Source organism: Tupaia chinensis, unplaced genomic scaffold, assembly GCF_000334495.1.
Source record: "Tupaia chinensis unplaced genomic scaffold, TupChi_1.0 Scaffold000362_1, whole genome shotgun sequence".
Lineage (NCBI taxonomy): Eukaryota > Metazoa > Chordata > Mammalia > Scandentia > Tupaiidae > Tupaia > Tupaia belangeri.
Genome location: NW_006159859.1, coordinates 1,491,410 through 1,510,098, shown reverse-complemented (window position 1 = coordinate 1,510,098; position 18,689 = coordinate 1,491,410). Strand labels below are relative to the sequence as shown.

The 18,689-nt window shown below is 36.8% G+C and overlaps 1 protein-coding gene across 2 annotated transcripts in view; it reads right to left on the bottom strand.

The window, feature by feature from the left end:
* NDST3 (N-deacetylase and N-sulfotransferase 3) overlaps nucleotides 1–18,689 on the bottom strand; it is a 142,428-nt gene that overhangs the window by 9,912 nt on the left and 113,827 nt on the right. The window contains exons 7-11 of one of the 2 annotated variants that reach the window (XM_027773668.1): nucleotides 16,980–17,076; nucleotides 11,644–11,767; nucleotides 5,769–5,943; nucleotides 2,297–2,467; nucleotides 27–136 (exon numbers count right to left, since the gene is read on the bottom strand). In XM_027773668.1, the coding sequence (XP_027629469.1) occupies nucleotides 27–136; nucleotides 2,297–2,467; nucleotides 5,769–5,943; nucleotides 11,644–11,767; nucleotides 16,980–17,076 (677 nt within the window). Of the gene's footprint in view, nucleotides 1–26; nucleotides 137–2,296; nucleotides 2,468–5,768; nucleotides 5,944–11,643; nucleotides 11,768–16,979; nucleotides 17,077–18,689 lie in introns of those variants that run through there. The other variant, XM_027773667.1, reaches the window with a different exon arrangement.

Genomic DNA, 18,689 nt, shown 5'->3' with positions numbered 1-18,689 from the left:
ATAAACTAATCAGAATTAAAACTTACGTTAAGGCTTCTGAGTAATTATAATGAGGAGAGACTCCTAGAAACTTCTGTACTTCATCCATCACTGTAGCAGGATCAGTTCTTAGCTGTTGACCATCAATAATTAGCAGCTAAATTACCAAAGAAATAGAAAAAGACAATACACATTGAATAAAACCATGTTAACTGTATAATGAAAAATTTCTGCACTCTGAACTTAGTCAATAAGTGACATTCTCCTGAGGATCTGCCTGCCTTGTCGTTAGACATAAACACACCATCCTCATTAATGAGCTGGGACAAGAAGAAAATCATACTAATTAAGTATACTCATGACTTGTAATTTGAAAAGTCCTGTTAACTCCTTTTTGTTTGAAAACAAAAATGTCAGCTGAGGGGACCAAGAGACCTTCGACATGTGATGATGAAATCACAAGTGAAAACCAAGTTTAAAAACTAATAAAGCTAAGATTCCATCACTGAAGCTGGAAAGGAGCACAGTTATGGTTTTGATGTGTCTCCCCTAAATTTGTGTGATGGAATTTGACTGCATTGTGAAGGAATGAAGAAGTGACTAATGTGATGATGGGGCTGAAAGACTGGGCACCTGGAAAGTGATTAGGCATAAGGGTGGGGCCCCTGCCACTGAGTCCTGGTGGCTTTATAGGAATGAGACAGAGATACTTGGGCACAGACAAGCCTTGCTCCACTCAAGCTGCACCACGTGCTTCATTGGCAAGAAGACTCTCACCCTATGGAGCCCCTGGACCTTGACCTTCAACCTGAGCTCAATGGACCTTTATTTTTAAAAATTAGACTCAGGTAATTATGTTATTAGCAACATAATGAACTACTGGGTCTTAAGAAAAGTCATGACACATTTTTGCATAGAAAAACAGAAAAATACATCATGATTTTTCCAGTGACTCAACAGAACAAGTACTGTACAAAAGAAAGGTTATAATAAACCCAGGTGTAATTAGATAAATGGCATGACATTCTTCATAATTCCAAATCCAGGAGCAGCATTATAAAGCTAAGAAATACTTTAATAATCCATGTGGAGGAGAAGGTAAGACTGCCAGGGACCCTGAACATGGATAGAAATTCCTCTGGACACTAAGGAGAAAAAAATGTGTGTATGCGTGTGTGTGTGTGTGTGTGTGTTTGTTTACTTCGGTGAGGGTGGACCCAGTGAGATGACAAGAGACCACGGTGGAAGGCCACAAAGCCTGCAGTGCAACAGTTGGCCATCCCTCTCCTCTCATACTCTAGTTAGTCTAGACTAGCACCATTCACTAGAACTTTCTGAGGCAATGGACATGATCTACAGCTGCCATTTCTAAAATGCAGTGATGGAACATTTGCAATGTGGCTCATGTAACTGAGGAGCTGAATTTTGAATTTCATTTAATTTCAACATAAATTTAGATAACTACAAGTGGTAGGGACTATCATAGTGGATAGCACAGTGCTAGACATGCGGGCGCACGCCACATCTGACGTCACTGGGTTGCTTGCGTAATGCAATATAGGGGCGATTTTTGTCATTGAGATTGATGCCAGGCAGAAGGGAGAGGCAAGGAAGCCGAGAGAAACAGAACTTATGACAAATTCTGCAAGGTGGTTTAAAAGGAAAATAAAGGCACTTAATTAGGCAAAGCAATATTTGTCTTGCTTGGTTAAGAGGTTCTCTCTCAAACTTAATTTTTTTTAGAATAAGAATTTGAGAGATTTGAAACCTTTGATGCTCTTTACAATTAAGGAAAGTATGCTGGGCTAGCAAGCAGCATGGAGGTTAAGGAGCTGGATTCTCACATGGTTGACTTGGCTGTTCAAGTCCCAGACCCAGTGGCTTGAAAATCATGCGTGGAACATGTGCATAGGTGCCCAAAATCCCAAGAGAAGAATGGAGAAGAGGGGAATGTGGCATGGCCACCCCCTACCTCCAGGGGGGTGATTTCTCACTTTCTCTCTCTCTCTCTCTTGCTCTCACTCTCCCTCTCCCTCTCTCCCTCTCTGGTGAGCACACATACCCTATGGCAAAGACTAAAGAAAAAAAAAAAGATGTGCACTAGAAAATAGAGTAGAGAATTATCCTAAAATACTGTCAAAAAGAAAATTCAACAGTACTTCTGCTTATGCACTCTTCTTTGTCACAATCTCATTATTGGCAATTAAAGATTAAAAGTTAAACAGTAAGCTTTTGATGAGTAAAAACTTCCTCTATCCTGAGGCAAAGTTATCTACTTAATGAGACCAATATGATGTACGTTCTTATTGCTCCATACCTGAATGGGGGGGAAATAAACAAGCCATCTCTCGATGTGGCTGGCATACCACCCAGGGACCAAACATCTCTTCTGTAAGGCTCTGAGTTCAGAGGGTGCACGGGGCCCAGCTGAGATCACTTCATAGAAGCTAAACTTCAGAGCTGCAGGGTCTTCATGTGATCTCTGGTGCTATGATGAAAAGGTAGATAATTAAACTAACTTGGACCATAGGCATAAATAATTAAAAACTAATCTTTGGGACAAGTCTCAAAGCTCAAGGCAGGAGTACCTCACTGTTGGAGGGTTATTTGTTTCGGTATTAATAAAGGATGGAAATGTTTGCTTGAAACATCAGGATTTAAAGCTATAACACTGATGAGAGTACATTTTTGAGAACTTATTTAGGAGAGGCTGAATTCTTCCTGGTAGAATTTTTTTTTTTTTTTTTTTTTAACCAACTTTCCTGAGTTGTTTCCTTTGTGTATATTTTTTTTTTTTAAACTAGGTTTATTTAGGAGAGGCTGAATTCTTCCTGGTAGAATTTTTTTTTTTTTTTTTTTGTTAACCAACTTTCCTGAGTTGTTTCCTTAGTGTATATATTTTATTCTGAAACTAGGTATTTGAAAGTTGTATTAATGTCCCCTTTCAGCCCATAAACAAACCATTTATCATGTCCAGTGACTATCTGTAATACACTAGCTCACTACTATTTCTGTCAAACAGTTGTATTCTGTCTAGTAATGCAGTTTTAGATTAGAAAAGGCCTATTGGCTATTTTAAATGGAGAAACCACTGAAAACCATGACACGTACATTACCCGAAATTCACAGCTTTTATCATATATTATGTAGCATCTAAAAGCCAAGATTATTTTATCTAATGGTAACCTTTGTGGTGAATCAGAATCATTTATTGTGCAGAAAATGCAGAAAGCAGCAATCCAAATAGGAAAGTGTTTCATAATGACTCAGGCTCAGGCCCATGGGCTTAAGAAAATCACCTTTTTCCTTAAATTGACCAATAAATATTCAGGCTTTAGTGGCGAGTTTGTGGATGTTTGCCACATCTAGTTGAATAGCAAATTTGCTGCAATAGAGATTCAAATTATCGTACTATGCTCTACTAGATTTTGTTAAAGCCCACATTTTGCCACCATGGAGTGATTTATTTGCAATATTCAGGGCATTTGTGAGCTTACAGCCTTGAAACCTCCTTTCTCCGTAAATTCTCAATGTTTCAAGGACTAAGTGGTTGCCAAGCTCCAATTTTCTTCTTTCTCTTTGAGTCAATTAAGGTTTATTTCTCTTTTCTCCAGATACCTTATGGAAAAGGTAAAAGGTATAAAATCAAATCAGTCCATTTGCAATTTGCTATAGGGTTTGATTTTTTTTTTAAATGACTCTAGGTTTGGCATGAAAGATTAGTGTGGAAATGTGGATTCTCTGGGTCTTAGCTTTCCAGATGTCTCCACTTCCCACTAGACCGTCTATCTTTATGATCAACCTGCACCCTCTGCCCTTTTCCTATTCTATTCCTACTGCAAAGCCTTTCTGACCGTATCTTCTCCTTCTTGTGATCCTGGAAAAACACTTTTGTCAAACAGTGAAAGAATTCCTTGCTGAGAAACGCTACTGTCTAATTTCCTTATTGTCAAGGATTTAGCTATTTGAAATCCTATTAGAGAGAAAGGAACTTTGACTCATGCACAGAAGGCCTAAGCCATGTGGGGTCATCTTTACACAGAGAAGGGCCTTATTCCCAACCCATTCGCAGAGTTCCAGATAAGCAGTTTTTGTATACGCAACATTCCACATTTGCCTTAATTTTCTAGTTAAAGAAATAGAACCAAGGAAATAGTACAGTTAGTCTGCTTTTGAGACTCCACCTGTTGTAACCCAGTTACACATAGCTCCGCTTTTCACCTGTTGAAACCCTCTTTCACTTTAATTTTACCTAAATTTTTCCCCTTATAAGTCCTTCCCTTTTTGAGGGGTTCTGGGGGCTTGTCCAGTGGTTCTTCTGGTGTTTGGGCTCCTTTGCTGCACTCAGTTAATAAATCTAACTTATACCAGTTGGTCTTTATCAGGTGAGCTTTGTCACACTAAACTAGTCTGTCACTTAATACTTTCTCATTTATATGCTTATTTCTATATGTCTCCAAATAGACTGAAAGTCTCAAGTGTAGCACCCACATTTATTAATTTATCTTCAAATCACACTTAGAATGACGCTCTGCCCATGGCTGACATTAAACCTATTGACCAATGGATGAACATATAAACATTAGGAAAGCCTTTTTTAATTACAAAACTGAGGAGGGATAACTAAGGGTCCTAGAGATTAAAGACACTGACCCTATTAATTTTGTTATGTTCTTATGCTTAATTATGTCTGCTTTTTATTAAGCCTTTCCAGTCAGTGATTAAAATATCACTAGAATAGTTTTTTTCTATTATTTATTAAGATAAACAAGTATTTAATACATATTATTAATAGAGTCTGTTAAATTATTTCAAAGTGATCACTTCTGTGCTAGGTTCTAACCAATATCAGAAACATAGTGGCAATAACCACATGAAAAAGAGGCTTGCAACCGTTTAGACAGGCTGAGCTTTCAGGGATGAGGAATTCTGCTATCTGCTTTGCCACCACATTGTCTCTTCAGCACTAGCAGTTATTTTAGCTCTTTGAGAGTGAAGGGTGTCAATCTATGGTCTAACAATTGTTTTTGCAAATAAAGTTTTATTATAACACAACCATTCTCATTCATATGCATATTGTCTGTGTCTGCTTTCCAAATAGACAGCGATGCAACAGAGGTTGTATAAGCTGCAAAGTCTGAAATGTTTGCTAACTGGCCCTTTTCAGAATACACTTGTGTTAGATGGAAACTAACCACTTAAAATGATCATAACATTTACTTTAAAATGCAGCTGTACAGAAGCACACGCACACACACACACTCACACACACAATATTTTATGTTTTAATTAAATATTTTAATAGTATTAATACATATTATTAAATAAATGATCAGATTAACAAAATAGGGGCCAGCCTTATAGCCTAGTGGTTCAGGGTGCTGGAACCCACATGGCCAATAGTGACTTGAACCCCAGCCCCAGGAGCATGAAAAACATGCCAGGTATGTGTGTACATGTGCCCCAAATCCTAACAAGATGGAGGAATGGAGGGGAAGGGATTGCAGTGAGATCACACCCCATTAGGGAATGCTTTTTCTCCTCTTTCTGTTTCTCTGACTCTCTATGGTAAGCACATGTGCTTTCTGTCAGTTAAAAAATTAATAAATATGAATAGACAGTTAAGAAAGTTTCTCCACAGAAATGAAGAAAAATGTATCCACTTCTCTGCAGATATCAAACAAGTAGCAAACCTCTTGTGCTTAAACTCGAGATGGTGGCTATTGCTGAAACATTGTCCATCGTCCATACTCCCTCCCCATCTTTGGATTCTGTCTGTATTTACTTACCTGGTACCAGGAGTATGCACGGTCAGATGGGTCAATAAGAATGGTGATAATCTTGGCTTTGGGGACCAGAGAAGCTGCTCTCTTTGGAGCTTCCTCTGAGTGGAAGTAATTGGCACTCTTCTCAAACAGAAAGTCAGTGGTGATATTAGATGGAACTGGGAAGAAATCCATATACCTAGGAAAGGAATATTTTTCTCAAAATAAGATTCTGGTTTATACCCATAGTCTGGTGACTGAAGACAGTAAAGGTGTCTTACAAATTCATTAGTTTCCTAATCAAAGGATATTTCTTTAAGGCATTTGTCTTACATAGTTAGGAACGAGAAAAAATATATCCAGGAAACTATTAATACATTTTGAAAATATTTTTCTAAATATATTTTGTTTTGCTTAAATCAAGAACAAAGGTCTGAGAGTTAACAAAAATGTAAACACATAGCAATCAAACTGCAATACTAATCAATCTAACTGTACATCTGAAGGCAGAAATACTATATAGAGAAAAATGTAAGTACTCAAAGTTTGATCAAAATAGATAATCTGTTCATTTTGAAGGCTTTCTTTCTAGAGGTTTTTGCCTTAGGGTGTGTGTGCTTGCTGGAGGGGGAGAGAGAGAGAGACAGACACGTTGAAAGGGAAAGTGAGAAATCATGTCCCCCAGGGTTGGTGACCACACCTCAATCCCTTCTCCTCCATTCCTCTCAGGATATTGGGCACACGTGCACATGTGCCTGGGTGATTTTTGAGCCACCAAGTCTGGGACTCAAACCATAGTTGGTCATGTGGGAGTCTAGTGACCATACGTGCTATACCATCTGCTGGTCCCAGTTTGAAGACATTTTAAAAGTACTTAGGCAAAATGTTTTTTAGTTTATGCAAGTAAGATAATTTAATTCCCATTAACGTGTTGTGCTGATGTTAGATTTAACCATATACTATCAACTGCAGGCCAAGTCTGGTATAAACAAGGCCTGTTAGTGTAATTTTTTCATATATGGCTATTTATGCCCTTCTTTAGTTATAAGAAAAATTTCAAAAGTAAGCACATATTTCCAAATATAAAATCCTATCAAATTTCCCATGGTCAGGTCCTATTTTCTTTAAGTGTGGTAAGAATTCACATCTCAAACAGAGTACACACTGTCTAGGCTTAAGCACCAAATTGTAAAAGTTTGTTTAATGTTCCAGCTATGAAAAGGTTGTGAAAAATAACTAATTCAGAATATGATAGTAGATTGTAGATATTTCTGAGGCACTAAAGGATACCTTTTCGAGGAAAAGGGCTTTTTTAGAGATCATAACAATTTAACTTTTCAGAGGCTGACCTCATGGCCTAGTGGTTAGGGGAGCTAGTTTCCACATGGCAGTCCTCACAGTTCAAATTCTGGTCTGGTGCTTGAGAAACATGCCAGTTGTGCATGTCCTAAATCCTGACAGGGTGGAGAATAGGAGGAGAAGGGATTGTGGTGTGATCATGTCCCATTAGGGGTGCTTTCTTCCTTTATCTCCTTATCTGTCTCTGGTTACCACATGAACGCTCTGGCAAATTAATTTTTTTTAACTATTAGGAATTCTTATATTTTATAATGATAGCTTTAACTTTTACTACCACTCCCTTCAATTTATAAGTCACTATGACTTTAGGCTATCAAACAAGGTAATTCAATAATTACTAAACAAGTGAGTCATTAACATTCACGCAATGACTTTTTACAGTGTGTCTTTTGACTGAAGGAAAGATCACAGACTTTTGCCTGTAAACTTATGTCATCTCATGTGACAAAGCTTCTGGTAGGATTCCAGTTCATGCATTGCAGAATTTAGCTGTGCAACAAAGTAGTGTTTTGAGACTCAGAGCAGTAATGAAATCATTTTGTTTTCTGGGTATTGCCCTGTTGGTGGGTGATATGTCACCTGGCATTCTGTAAAAGGGAAAAAGACATGTGAAAGTTTCTGGAAAGTTTGATTTGCTATCTGTTCTGGGGTGCATTTGATTTAGAGAAGTGCCAAATTTCAGGATACTTCTTATTTAGAAACTCACACTGGTTCAGTTTGCTAAAGTGATTCTGAGTGTCCTGTGGTCCGAGTTTATCTCAACCTTTCTTATTCTGAGAAAGGCTCCTAAATCACATACATACACACAAAGGTAGAGGTGTTAAAATTAGAGAACCATTAGCTTCTAAAAACTGTTCTACCTTCCTGTTTTTTGTTTATTTTTTTAATACCTAGAACAGTTAAGGTTTTGAAAACCTGCTCAAGTAGTTCTGGCTCTTGGTCCTGTAATGTGTCAATTTTGCCTGGCTCCAGAGCCTCATGGAGAAGGTAGGTTCTGGTGTTTGTTGTGTCTACATGTCCTCATTTTTCTTGTATAGTGGCTGGCATGTATAGGCATTTGAAAAATGTTGGATGAATAAACAAGTAAATATAAGGAATTCAACTTCATCATTCCTGGGTTGGACCTGGAAGCTGGGCTCACATTTGGAAAATATGAACTCAGGTTATCCAAAGAATTAGCGGATGGACAAGAGTGGATTGGCATTTTGGGGATTGATGGGACCAGCAGTTAGCATAATGGCTATGTTGCTGAACTCCCATGTAGTTTACCGTGGTTCGAGTCCCAGACCCCGTGGCTTAAACTCACCCTGGGTGTGTGTGTGTGTGCCCAAGATCCTGAGAGGAGAATGGAGGAGAAGGGATTGCGGTGTGGCCATCTCCCCGGGGGGTGATTTCTAGCTTTCTGTCTCTCTGTCTCTGTCTGTCTGGTGAACGCACGCCCACTATAGCAAAATCCTCTCCAAAAGAAAAAGAAAAAGAAAAAGAAAGAAAGTGAATGATTGCTTTCCTTAGGCTTTGCTAGTTCCAAAAAAAAATTTTTTTTAACCTGAAAGATGTGATTTTTTGCAATATTCCACATTTATTTCTTATTTGCGTTGACCCTGAATATTTCTAATTGACTTTACTCAAAGCCAGATTAAGACATTTAGAGGATCTCAGTGCTAAAAACATTCTAGGGCTACTCCAACCCTCCAGTACTACATCCTCATGTAAGTAAAAATAAGAATACCAAGTAAAACCAAAAAATCTTATATGGGTGCTGAATCTTTTTCTTTCTTAGATTTTCTGATTGTGGATTTTGACTGCTGTGTAAAAGTTGAAGCTTTCTAATTTCATTTCCAATGAGGCAGTTCTGGTTTTATCTATTTCTCTCTAAAAAAAAAGACCTACGGATTCAGATTAACTAATGGTGCCTGGGATAATTATTTTAAGTGACCCTGGAACTCTGAGATGCACAGTTGTCAACCTTGTGGCTGCACCATGGTTCCAAAGGGATGGTTAAGGGCTGATGTCTCCCAGGGATGGTAGGCCAGTCGGTGGCCACATCTGACGCTGAGCGCAAAGCTATTGTTACAGCTGGAGTTGACACCTGCAGTTACTATTATTTATTTGCATTAATTGCCTTTTATAAACATATAACTTGTCTATCAAAAGTGTGTTGGGGTTATTTTTAGTGTGCTATTATTAAAATCTTTTGTTGCTCTTTGGTTTTCTACATGCTTATGTCATTTCCTTGTAATTGTTTAAGGGACTTTTTGTTCCTACTACAGTGCCTAGACACATTAGTGGCTTATGACTAAACCATATTTTTTGGTAAAATTTGTAACAAAAACTTATGATCCCACAATTATTCTTTAGTCTCAGAGGCCTATAACAGGTATTGCATTCTCCTCACCAAAGCAATTTTATTTGTTGGCTTGTTTTAGTTTGCTACAGGGTGCATGCATTTGTCAGGGAGAGGGAGGGAATGAGAGAGACCCGTGAGAGGGAAAGTGAGAAATCACCCCCAAGGGGAATGGCCGTGCTGCAATCCCTTCTTTCATTCTCTAGGTATTTTGGGCACTCAGCACACGCACCTGGTGTAATTTTCAGTCCTGGACTGGAACTGTGCAGTTGACCATGGGATCCAGCTGCCTTAACTACTACTCCACCTGTTGGGCACCCCCAAAGCAGTTTTTTTTTTTTAATTATTGTTTTAGGGAGATTTTTGCTCTAGGGTGCATGTGCTCACTGGAGAGACAGAAACAGATAGAGAGATGGAAAGTGAAAAATCACCTCCTGGGGGGATGGCCATGCCGCAATCCCTTCTCTTCCATCCTCCTCTTGGGATCTTGGGCATGCGTACACACACATGAGCATGCGCCTGGTGTGAGTTGTTTTTTTTTTTTTTTAAGAATTATTTTAACTTTATTTATTTATTTTAATTTGACCAGAGAGGGACAGAGTAAGAAAGAGAAGGAAAGTAAGAAATCAAGTCACCAGGTCCAGGACTTGAACCACAGTTGGCCATGTGAGAGTCCAGTGCCCTTTACCCCACACCACCTGCCGGCCCCCTGGTGTGAGTTTAAGCCTCTGGGTCCAGGACCTGAACCGTGATCACCTACATGGGAGTCCAGCGACATAACCACTATGCTATCTGTTGGTCCCATCTCAAAGCAGTTTTTAATCACTTCTTTTAGTCATGATTTTAGCATCATTTTATTCTACTAAATACCAGCATTTGTATATATGCTGCTATACATATATATAATATGTTTAATTTTTAAGAGTCAGTGGCCAAATAGCAGTTAAAGTAGTTGATGGTTTCTTGTTTCTCTGAGGTGTTATTTAATACAATTAATCAATATCCAACACAGTTCAGAAGAATTGGCAGTGAAAGAGATAACAATTAGATATACATAAGTCCTAGCAGATGCTGAAATTATACTCAATCTATTTCTTTATTTTTCCTTTTGGATTACTCACGAGCAACTTCTGAGAGGGTTAATATTGACAAAATTGAGATTATACAATTTGACAGCAGAGGTTAATATTTGACTCTTTATGTAAAAATACATGTAAAATATTTATGTTATGGACTTATTATAAAAATTCCACATTTATACCATTCTCTGTCCAGCCTTACACCCTCATAGCAAGATCTCTAAATGCATTTTATAACTAACACGGTAGTTTGTATATCTATTTCTACTACATTACTTACTTTTTTGTATATTTGATATTTTTATTTTTGATTTTAACTATTTTCTCAGATAGTGGATACATTTCTAATTTAAATTAAAAGGCAAAAGATAAGTTTTTTTTTTACATTGTTGATAGCTTTTTTAGCTTTAATTACTTATAATAGAACTTTCTAGTTCTATCAATTTTTTTTTACCTTTTATACTAAAGTGAAATAGAATATTATGTATGTATGTGGATTGTAGCAGCACTTAATGAAAAATACATAGAAAGAGAAAGATATGGAAGTATTTTCTTATAAATAGAAAGGAATAAAATTCCTGAATATTACGCTATTTCGCTGACGATATTTCTGCAATTACCATCAGAGATCGTTAATGGCAACTGAAATACCTGTGGGCCTCTTGAGGCAGCAAGTCTCTTCATAAACTGAGAAGGGTTTGCGTTCCTTTAAGTCATCCTGTCATTTCCAAGTCTTAGAGAATAGCGTTTTTGTTTCGTTTTGTTTTTGCCATAGGGTGCGTGTGTTCACAGGAGAGAGGCAAACGAAGAAATCATCCCCCAGGGGGGATGGCCACCCCACAATCCTTTCTCTTCCATTCACCTCTCAGGATTTTGGGCGTGTTTGTGCACATATGCATGCATGCACACATGCCCGCAGGCACGCATGCCCGCACCCGGCTTGGTATTTCCAACTGTCAGGTCTGGGACCCAAACCACAGTCACCCATGTAGGAATCCAGCACCTTAACCACCATGCCACCAGTGGCTACAGACTCATATGTTTCTAAATATTAGCACTAACTTTATGCTGTGCACAGTACATATACTTTTAGATTTATACTAATAACCCATCTTACCAATCAATCCCCCTGTGGTAGTTATTTCTATTAAAGAACTGTACCTCCTCAAAGGTTTTTGGGCTGGGGGAGTTACTAAGGATGGAAGGATGCATAACCAGGAACAAATACAAAGCAGTGGTACCTGGAAAACAACAGAGGTTTAGAAATTAATACAATGAAAACATAGTTCCTGCTATTAACATTTCAAAGTTATTAGTAAGTTAAATGTTACAGCCATCCAGACAGACTGATTAAAAGTGCTCCTTGAAGGAAACTGGATAAACAGCATGTTGAAAGAAGCAGATGCAAAAAATGGAGGGAGTATGGTCTGAGTTAAAGAGGCCTGTTGCAGGCGTTGGGAGAACTAGCTTTTGATCCCCGCTCAGTCACAGATTTGTCTGTGGCGTTGACTCTTTTAGCTTCTCTTCGTCTCAGTTTTTTTCAATGGAAAACCATCTACCTTATTTATTTCATAGGTTTTCTGAGGATGAAAAGACATAATGCACCTAATGTATTTTGATATTAATAAAGCACCACATATAAATAAAATACTTAAGGTTATCAGAATTGATACTTGGGTTCCCTTGCGAAATTCTTCTTGAGGACTATGAAAGCTAATTAAAACTTAATCTTTCAACAAGTTTGTTTGCATTTAGATGTACTTACATATATTGAATAGTACTTAGAAAAAGTAGTGGCAACAATTGTTTAAATTACTAAATTTGTAAATAAATAATGGTGCTCCGACAAAAATTGCATTTTATTGGCAAGAGAATGGCCTATCACAGGTACTCATATGTTGGGTTATTGGGAAAGTCATGACACATTTTTGCATAGAAAAACAGGGAAAAATATGTTATGACTTTTCTGATGACCCAATATTTTGACACTGGGGAGAAAGGGTGTGAGGTTTTTTGTTTGTTTGTTTGTTTTTTCAGTGAGCAATGTCTTAAATTGTAAAATTAGTATTTTGTAAGCCTAAATCTGGAGGTAAAGAGAGAAACTTAGCTGTACTGTTACAATAGACAGTAAGGCCGTTGGGTTTCAGTTGTCAAAGATTTCACCATATACTTGCAACTGGGACTGTGTTCATAAGATAATATTAAAATGTGTCTAATCCATGTATTCAGTGGTTCTAAGAGAGAAACACACCCTCTAGTCTCTACTTCTTCACTCCAATGTGAATTATGTTATTAAACATTGCTATCTGATGGAGCAGGACCCACCAATTGTAATCCAGTCAATAGCTAGCAGTAGGCATCAGATATCTTGTAATATTTCTTTTGCATTGAATAAATTGCTCTTCTAATTCTGCTTAGTAATAATGTCATATTGTCATGGATACAAAATTTTGAATCTTCTTATCTCTATAAATTTTCTTTAGTATTGTACTTAAATCTACCGTATCTATATATTATAATAGAAAGATGGTTAAAATGACTCAGCCAACAGCACTATTGTTTAAGAAATTGCATCGAAAGGGACAGTGCTCTGAGATTGTATCTGAGCCAAACAATGAATACTCTGTCTAGTATAATTCTCATTGACTGTAGGTAACCATAGTAATCTATGATATGCCAAGTAAAAATGTTCTTCACAAGCTTCACCTAAAACAGAGATCCTCAAACTTTATCATGCATCTGATTAACCTGGAGAGCTTATTAAAACATGGAGAACTGGGCCCCATCTCCTGGGGCCAGCAAGGTCTGTGGTGATGTTTATGCTGGGTAGTTAAACAACGTAAGATTCACTGACTTAGAAGCAATGTGAAATGATTCCCAAAACTTAATTGGGGGAAAAAAATACTCCATTCCTTGATATCCACAGTAGAGTAAAAAAGAGCATGTTCTTTGAAGTCAGGTAAATTCTAGGGTCAAGAGTTTTATTTCTAGTACTTATTGGATGAGTGAATTATATAACCTCTCTGAGTCTTAGATTTCTCATCTGTGTAATAGGGAACAAATACTCACCTTATTAGGGTTTTATGAAGGTCAAGTGAGATAACCTATGCGTAGTACCTAAACAGTGACATATCCGAAATTTTAAAAAATACCTTTTATTGACATAAATGGATATTGTGTTAGTGTGTTCTAGATGAAATGTGTAAGTTAGTTATATTGTTTATTTTTTTTAGCAGTAGACATTAGACAACCTGAAGGTATACATTAGAATATTTTAAGGTTATTTTTTGGGGTCAGCAGGTGGTGTGGTGGTTGAGGGTGCTGGACTCCCACATGGCCAACTGTGGTTCAAGTCTTGGACCTGGCAGTTTGCTTTCTCACTTTCTCTCTCACTCTGTCCCTCACTAGTCAAATTATAATAAATAAAGATAAACAAAAATGTTTCTTTTAAAACATATTTTAAGATATTTTGAATAATCCCTTTGTTGAGCTATAACTCAGAATTATAATAAACAAATACTAATTACCATTCAGAAAAAATACGTTTTTTTTTAAACCTGAAAAGAAATCTTTTGGAGGATAAGATGTACGATATTAAAACATGAAAAAGATTAATTCCTTTCTTAAATCAATGGGCAATATTCTTTTCTAACTTTGATTTTTAGGAGTTGTATTAAATCATGTTGCTTGCTTTTAATAGCCTCTCATAAGTAGCATTAATTAAACAAACAGAAATGTTGGGTATAGTCTAATTCTTTGCACAGTCAGTGAAAGGTATAATGTAATTTACAGTAACTCTAGGTAACTATAATGATCAAAAAATTGTTGAAGTTTCTGAATTTTGTCTTTACTTATGTATATTCTTGGGTCTAAATAAACTATACTATATATATGTATATTTTGTGGGTGGTAAACTCAAGTTCATAATCACAGATACACACATTCAAATAACTATGCATAAAGCTTCAGTGTTTATATTTTTGTTAATTTCAACACTGAAACGTATCAGACTATCCAGATAATTAGAAATCTATGTAAACTTAGCCAGAAATTTTTTTTGACTAAACTAAAGTTAAAGACAAAGCTATTTCATTTTCATGACACTGATAGGATATTTTTATCTTAGTTTAAAAATTGGTTTCAGAAAATATTGATATGTGCAACATGGATGACTCTCAAAAGTATTATGCTAAATGAAAGAAGTCAAACGCAAAGGTCTACCCACTGTAGGCTCTGTTTACAGGAAATTCTAGAAAAGGCAAAACTGTAATGGCCCAAAGTGGTTGACGGTGGCTGGAGACGAGGTGCAGCTGGGGAGAACTGACTACCAGGGACATGAAAAAACTTCTAGTGTGACAGAATTGTTCTTTATTTTGAAGGTGACAGTAGCTATCTGATGGGGTACAATCTCAAAATCTGTTCATTCGTATGGCTAAGATGGGTGAATTTTATCTCATGCAAATTATAACTCAATAAAACTTGGAAAAATCAATTTCTATAAATGAAATTAACTTTGAGAAAATTATCTTCCAATGATAAATGTCATATCCAAATTGGAACATAAATATCTGGAAACCCAACTGAGTTTAGGATGACAGTAATTCCGGCATCTAGGCATGGTATCAAAATGTCTGTCTATCCAGCAGCACACAGAAGGAAGCATTTTCTACAGGGCATTCTGGAGCACACTAGACACGCTGAGTGTCCACAGATGTATGTGCTCAGTAATGACAAGGGTGTATGTGATGACAATGGGAGTTCACTGAGGCAACTTCAGTTTACATGTTTTGCTAGTTGCCTTTGGTTTTAGCTAGATGAGGTCACATGAAATAAATAAGGACAAGGAAAGTATTTGTCATATTTATTATTACTTTCAGATTGATATTTATAAATAAGACTAAGAATAAATGGGCCAGCTAAGCTCTCTCATTCACCTTATTTCTGGAAAGATGGGGGAGGGAACGTATTCTCCTTAGCAAGTAACAAGGTTGGTTGCAATGGCCGCTTTCTGTGAAGTCTGAATCCAAAGGTCCCGAATAATTTATCATTCAGGATACAGCATGAATGTCTGGCGTTTTAAAGCTTCCACTGGGTTTTATTTTAATACTGATTCTTACAGAAGAAAGTTTATGGGAAGAAATTGCATAGCAGTTCAAGAAATGGTGCAAAAGATTTCTCCCGGGTATGAATAAAGACCTTTTTTAGCACAAAGTTTTGTTTATGTCTAGGAATTCTGCTTGTCAGACATCTTTTAGACTTTTAAAAAAGAGTCAGCTCTGCAAGAAATAGTTTACAAATAACTCTATCTGGAAGTTGGCAGCCCAAGACACCATTTTTCTAGAAGAGATGTAGTAAGAAGAGTTACAGGTACTCTTACGCGTCTCTTGAGTTCTGACAAAGTCTTGTCAGTCATTTTCCAAGCGCTTGATTAGCTTTGATTTTAGAAATGTTAATAACAATTTTCAATTAATATCTTTGGGAAAAAATCTATCACCAAACAACTGCTGGATATTCAAACTGTGTAAGATTTAGTTCATCCTTTTCACTTTCAAAACTACCTTGACAATCATTTAAGTATATTTAGCTACACAGAGATTGTGTTCTTTTTTTCCTTTTCTTTTATTTCAAGTTCTTTTATACATTCAATCATGTTATTTACTTGTAAAGTGAATATTCCAACATGTGTACATTTCTCACCAGTCCAGTTGATAATACTATAGTTATCTTCAACAGATAATACCCCATTTCTTTGTCCCACTAATGCTTTGCCTCTTTATTTTTCTCCTTAATGTCCTTCCTCAGAATCTACTCCTTCACCCACTCTGTTCCCACACTGTATCTAGTAATCACAACCATCTACTGTGTTTCTATATCCTTTAATCATTCAGTTTCAGTCATAGAGTGTGGACACTAGATATATATTAAGTGGGGACATACAATGTCTCTCCTTCATAGCCTGGTTTGCTTCGCTCAGCAGTAAATCTTCCATATTCATCCACTTTCTGTCAAAAGCTAGGGTGTTTTTTATGGCTGAGTAGTATTCCATAGCGTGTATATATATATATATTTTTTTTCTTTTTTTAAGATTTTTTTGCTCTAGGGCTCATGCACTCACTAGAGAGAGACAGAGACAGAGAAAGGGAGAAATCATGTCCCAGGGCAATGGCCACACTGCACTAAGTCCTTTTCCTTGCACTCTTCTCTTAGAATTTTGGGCATGCATGCAAATGCACCCAGCTTGATTTTCAAGCTTTCATGTCTGGAACTCAAACTGCAGTCGGCCATGTGGGAGTTCAGCACATTAACCACTATAATATCTACTGGTCTCAAGAATAACATATTTTTCATTCATCAACATTTGCAGGAAGTTTAAGACTCATTTAACAAGAATGAATTGTTCAGTCATCAGGATTTTTACATTATTTGGTTAATCATAATATGAAAAGTTCTCACCAGTTTTCTGGGGTCCTATTACCAAGAATTTTGGTAAGCGATCACACGTTTTTTCTTTAGACCAAATGTCTCTGTGGCGTTTATCATCACAGGGATTCTAAATGGGAGAAGAATATAGAGAAGTATTATTAGTTGTTGTATCTCATGTGTGCTTGCTTTTCCAATTTCTGTCCTTAAACAATATCCTAGGGAAAAATGGGATTAAATAAAAAGGACTCCCTTTTTTAGGTAAAATCCTGGAAGTGGCCTCTCAGAATATATTTTGAATAACTCCTTTATATCCTGAAGTTGAAGATCTGAGGCAATGGAGAAAGAAAAGTAGTTCCACTTTGGGTAAAAACTATCATAGTACTGAGAATTTAGTCTTTTTCTGCCACTGGCTGTTCTATGTCTTAATTTTTGCTCTCTCTCTCTTTAATAGTGAGCTTGCTTGGTAGATATGCTTCTTGGAAACCCAAAGGAAGATATACTCTTACTATTTAATATATAACTGAAGTATAAGATGTACTGATTTTTATTCTAAGTAACTTTGAACTTTCCTGCTATACTTCAAAGGGGTAGGGGCCCAGCTATAATTATATTACTCAAAGAGAAAGCAGATTCCTTTCAGTTGCCTTCAAAGGTCAATAAATGTAGATCTACAAATGCCACTTGGGGCTAGCAGGTGGTGTGGTGGTTGAGGTGCTGACTCCCACAGGGCTGACAGCAGGTGAGTCCCAGGCCTGGCAGCTTGTTTTCTCACTTTCCCTCTCTCTCTTACTGTGTGTCTTTCTCTAGTTGAATTAAAACAAATGAATAAACAAATAACTTTAAAAATGCAACTTTATAAGTTACAATTCTAAGAAGTATTAAGCTTTAGTAAAGGGGTAAAATGAGGATTAATTACTCCTTTAGGGATTATGGTTTTGGTTTAAAGTCCTCAAAACCAACCCACTCTGCAAGATGTATCTGTGTGTACGTTCACTTTAACTACAAGAGCCATATTCTATAGACAAGGGAGAAAAATTACAGGGTCCTATTATATATTCTGGAAATATCCAGAATGGGCAAACAGGGTCACTTCTTATTTCTCTTTAATTAATACTGTAGATATGTGAAGTTAAAGAAAACTGCTTATTTTTAGTAAGTAACCAATGTTAAGACTAAAGGGAGAGTATTCTCTTTGGCTGCTGTTCTGGAAAAAATTAGTTTTAAACTCATTGCATGGAATAAAAATGGTTTCAGTTTAAAAATAAAACATTAAATTAGCAGGAACATTGCACATCTTCCTACTGGCTAACATCTGGTGACATGTTGTGGTGGTCAAGATGAAAAGATGCCTGTTACAACAATTGAAGAGTCACGTGCAGTCATAATCTCCCAACCTCCTCCTTTAACCTGCTAAATGAAAAAGGCTTTGTCTGTTTTTGGAGATACCTGTTTGCTGACGAGGTAATTAGCTCCCATGTCAAAGATGGATAATTGAATATCGAGGTCTGAATTTACTACAGCTTCAGTCTGTGAAATATTCTCGATTGTTTTGTCATCAGCTCTGTGTGTAATTCTAATGATATTCAGAACAGTAAGAAAACAGTCTCTAGAACCAGATGTCCTAGGACTGACCCTCCCTATGCCACACACTAGCACTGTGGCCTTGCTTAATTGACTTGGCCTTTCTTTTCTTTTCTTTTTCTTTCTTTTTTTTTTTTTTTTTTTTTTTTTTTTTGGTGT